We start from the raw sequence: 4,470 nt of genomic DNA, 5'->3' as shown, positions 1-4,470 counted from the left end.
GATTTTTATCGTTCTACAACAAATTATTTTCGAATTGCTAAAATACATATACTATATGAATATGGAAAACTGCTGTCGTTTAATGTACATAAAATTCCAAACAGAATAAAGAAAGTAGTAAATCGCTAGAATTTAAATTTTCTTGAACTAAAGGAAACTTTGATTTGCATTTTCGATTTATTTTTTGTAAGTAGAAACGTAATACCCAGAATTTGAAATTGTCTCTACTACCATAAAGGATTGATTATTTTAATCAGCCATAAAATGAGGCTTTAACATTTTTGTATATTCGTTTAAAAATCATTAAAAAATAAACCACATACTTATCTACCGAGTAAGAAGAACTTGAATAGCTAATGAATTTTACTACAAATATCCATAATAAATCGTTTAATTAAGAATTTACAGATAGACTTTCCATAAAAGCAGACAAATCAAATATATCTGCATTATTTAATAATTTTCTTGCAGACACTTGTCCATTTAAAGTTGTAGCAGCTGCTATCAATTTGCTTTTCCATTCAGAACTATCATTCTCATTTATAGAACATAGAATTATTTCATTTACTTCATCTTGAATGGAATAACATGCTATGCATTTAAATACGGACATCAGATCATTCTTCACTTTTTTCTTCATATTCTGATCTCGACTGACTAGATTCAATATAAAAATGCCATCGTTCGTTAAGCATTCTGACACTGATTTTATAATTGGCATTTCTAAAAATTGTTTAGGTGGACAACTCATCCCCACTGTAGTATCTTTACTATCCACATCAAAAAGTACAGCTTTATATTTCTTTCCAGCTACCGAGTTTTCTTTAATAAACTGGATTCCATCAGCAATTTCAACCTTCATTCTGGCATCAAGGGTAAGTCCAAAATAATCGGTTGCAACTTTCAACATTGCTTCATCAATTTCAACAGCAATAATTTTCAACTACAAAAATTAAAAATATGTTTTACTATATAATTATGATGTTGTATACAGGGTGTTCACTGAAATGAAAGAAGAAAAAGTAATACCGTTTTTTGCATGCAACGTAATGGTATATGTAATGTTTTTATGTGTGCCCTATTCTTTTAGAAATAGAGGTGACTTTCAATTTTTTAATGGAATGCTATATATTTTTTATATCGTTTGAAAACGTATGTCAAGACAAATTCATTCGTTTACTACACAATAACATTCAAGGTCATGCAAGGTCAGAAACGGAAAAAACATTTTGAATATTTTGTAGTACGTAATATTTCGTAAAGATATCGTTTACGATACATCGTGCATAGATGTAAACGACTTGAAAGGCAAAATAACGCAAGCATGTGCATTAATATCTCGGACAACACTAGAAGAAGCCACCAAGAATGTAATTAATACAAGGAAGTCATATTGAACATTTTTTAATATGATATAAATTATTACTTTTTCCTCTTCCATTTTTTTCTAATAGTTATTATTCACAAAAATACTGGCTAGTAATAGCGTGAACAAACTGCTTTTACAAATGAATTTTATAATATCTGTGTTCGTACCTTAAGAAAGCAATTGTACAAAAATGTACATAAACTTCCTCCCCCCAATCCTATGATCATAATTTCATCACATTCTTCAGGATTTATTACAGCAGTAACACCAATACTCATATATAAATGATGATCACAAGCTAGGAAACCAGGATCGATAACTTTTTTCATTTTACCACGCCTAGATTTCACTGAAAAAAGGTTAATTAAAAACTAAAGAAATTACTATCATAATAATAGACCATGTATAAGAACAAAGTTCAATACCCTGCTTGAGCCGAGCTTCGCTTTGGATAACATACGGATTACTTAGAAACACGAGTCTTCTAAACTCATAACCATCCCTTTCAATTTCTTCAATAACAAAAGAACCACTTAGTTCACTTTTCCCTTCGTAACATATAACTCTCTGTCCTACATCGGATCCTAATGATAGGAAAGGAATATCATTTTTACTAGATAAACCTTCTGGTGCTAAATTCAAAATGCAATCCTCCAATTCAGTTTTTACAGCATCCCAACTCTCAAATTTATGTTCCCTGCGTAGAGTGACAATTGCAAGCCTATCACGTTGCGCACTTTTAAGAACTTGTTGTCTTCCTTCTTTTGTGCTAAATAACCAATCTGTTTCTCTAATCAAATATGAGTTATTGGTAAAATTATATCCTCTTACAATAGTAATAGAAATAAACCTTTAGAAGGCCAGGGTGGCAACTATAGTGGCAAGGGGATAACTTGGGAATTTTACATAACATGTTGGTTGTATATACAATATGTGTGTAAATATATATATATCAATTTTTCGTGAAGAAAATTCAAGCTTTCAATGAAAAGGTATCAGCCCTCTAAAGGTGAAAGTAAACTTACTTTCCCTGTGGCACTATAAATGCTGCATATGTATTTATACCATGCATTTTAGGCTTGTCCAAAACATAGATTGTATAACGTGGATGCTCGTCATCTGGACGATGTAAATCCAATGATATCTCTCCAATATCAGCTACACTTCGTTTCTGTAGATTATTACAGATTAAAGCTGATTTTTGTGTTGAAAGTACAGCAGATATCATATCGTTTGATGTTGACAACCGCTTTGGAGGACCGTCGACCAATGCTATTTCTAAGACCTGTTATAATTATAAGTTCTAAGTGAATTTCTTCCTGAAAACCTGTTAACTAGTTATAAATTATTTAATAAAAATAATAACAAAACGATACTGATTTTCTAATAATTATGTATACTCAAATAGAAACAGAAAGCTTACAGAATGTGGTAAATTTGTAAATTTTGTAGCAACTACTGCAAAAACTGGAATCGAACTGCCTTCTTCTATTCGAGCTTTTGCTTCTGCTTCATAACATCGTATTATACGAAACATAAATCCAGCAGTAGGAAAATAAGACAACAGTTCTGTTAAAATGTGCTCTTGTAATAAAGAAATACAAATATATCTACCACCATTACGCAGAACTCTTGTGATTTCCTAAAATAATTCAATTTGTATATAAAGAAAAATTCTTTTCACATCATTCTGAACATTATTTAATGTATATGAACTTACTTTAAAGTACTTGGTAATTGTGGATATTGTACCTTCCTTGGTATCTGGCATAAGAGCATCTAAAGTACCTTTATCCAAAATAACACTAAATGTATCGTTTGGATAAGTCATTTGTGTAGCATCCATTTGCTCATAAATTAAATTTGGCCTCATTGAAGCGTTAATGGCATGCATTTGTTTAATAACAATATGTGATATATCAATATTGGTAATGTTCCTATGATTAAAAAACAAATGTATCAAATGTAAACAAATGAATGTTTCAATATCAATCTTTGTGGGCAAAGATATTTAAATTCTAATTGATCTAGAAAGTACAAATATTATAAAAACTTATCATTACTTTAAACTGTTAGTATAATTGAATGTATAATAAAATAATATTAACCATTAGTATAATTTAAGAACAAAACTTGTTATTAATCTGTATGTGATAAGTATTATAAAAATATGTTTTACACATTTGAAAAACAGATAAAATTTAATGAACGATTAATATTGCCCCTAATAATATACTTGAAAATATACTTTCATTAAATATAAATTTTACCTGTAACCAGCATCATACAAGCACATACTAAGTGTTGAATTACCGCAACCAACAATTAAAACGTTATCCTTTATTTTTATGAACTTTAGGAGTATACTGCATAATTCTGGATATTCTCCATACCTGAATACAAACATAAATATCGTAATTTTAATAAATTACATCTATAAGTTATTTATAAATAGAAATAATACGTACCATTCAAAACTCTTCTTACCACGTTTTTTGAAAAATGTGTTCCAATATTCGACTTGACTAAATTCTTCATGGGTTTTTGGTAACAGGTTCATGTTTTCTATTTTTTTAAAATATAATTCTGATAACATATATTTGTTTTAAATCGCTATGTACATATGTATTTAGTTATCTTCACGTTTACAAAATTAGGTTAAACATATAGGTTAGTTACATGCCATCAGAATGTTAAGCATAATATTTAGTTTTTAATATTAAATCATTATTTAATTAAAACCTTTAATTTATATAGATAACATTGAAACAATAATGCAAATTTTATCTATCGCTATTATAATAGTTATTTGCACACACACATTTTAGAAATAAGAAATGTTTGTAACACTATTATAATTTACAAAAGCATATATTCTGTAAAAGAAAAATAAATGATACTATATATATATATATAACAAAACGTTTTACTATCTTAATTTATTGCAAATCAATAATCACATTCTGTTTTAGTGTATAAACACTTAGTGTCCTATTTTGATGTTTTCATTTATTTGTTATTGTTATTTAAAAGTGCCACAAAAAATGAAATGAAAATTTGAGAGCAAAGAAGAATCACAGGCTCACAACAGCTCACAATCA

At 28.6% G+C, this 4,470-nt stretch overlaps 1 protein-coding gene across 5 annotated transcripts; it reads right to left on the bottom strand.

Moving 5' to 3' along the window:
- Positions 1-373: 373 nt before the first annotated feature.
- LOC143365250 (eEF1A lysine and N-terminal methyltransferase homolog) lies at positions 374-4,470 on the bottom strand. 5 transcript variants are annotated; one of them, XM_076805268.1, is made up of 10 exons: positions 4,330-4,470; positions 4,112-4,245; positions 3,838-3,934; positions 3,640-3,762; positions 3,090-3,306; positions 2,793-3,011; positions 2,395-2,654; positions 1,795-2,159; positions 1,537-1,718; positions 374-943 (listed from the first exon to the last, which is right to left on the bottom strand). In XM_076805268.1, exons 3-10 carry the CDS (start codon positions 3,927-3,929, stop codon positions 395-397), a joined length of 2,007 nt encoding a protein of 668 aa, XP_076661383.1. In that variant the 5' UTR covers positions 3,930-3,934; positions 4,112-4,245; positions 4,330-4,470; the 3' UTR covers positions 374-394. The 5 variants fall into 5 exon arrangements, with proteins under 5 accessions (XP_076661383.1, XP_076661384.1, XP_076661380.1 ...); XM_076805269.1 differs by having other exon boundaries at positions 4,191-4,245; XM_076805265.1 differs by having other exon boundaries at positions 3,838-4,245.

Source organism: Halictus rubicundus, chromosome 2 (assembly GCF_050948215.1).
Source record: "Halictus rubicundus isolate RS-2024b chromosome 2, iyHalRubi1_principal, whole genome shotgun sequence".
Classification (NCBI taxonomy): domain Eukaryota; kingdom Metazoa; phylum Arthropoda; class Insecta; order Hymenoptera; family Halictidae; genus Halictus; species Halictus rubicundus.
The sequence above is the reverse complement of the archived record's forward strand: the minus strand, read 5'-3'. Positions and strand labels throughout refer to the sequence as shown.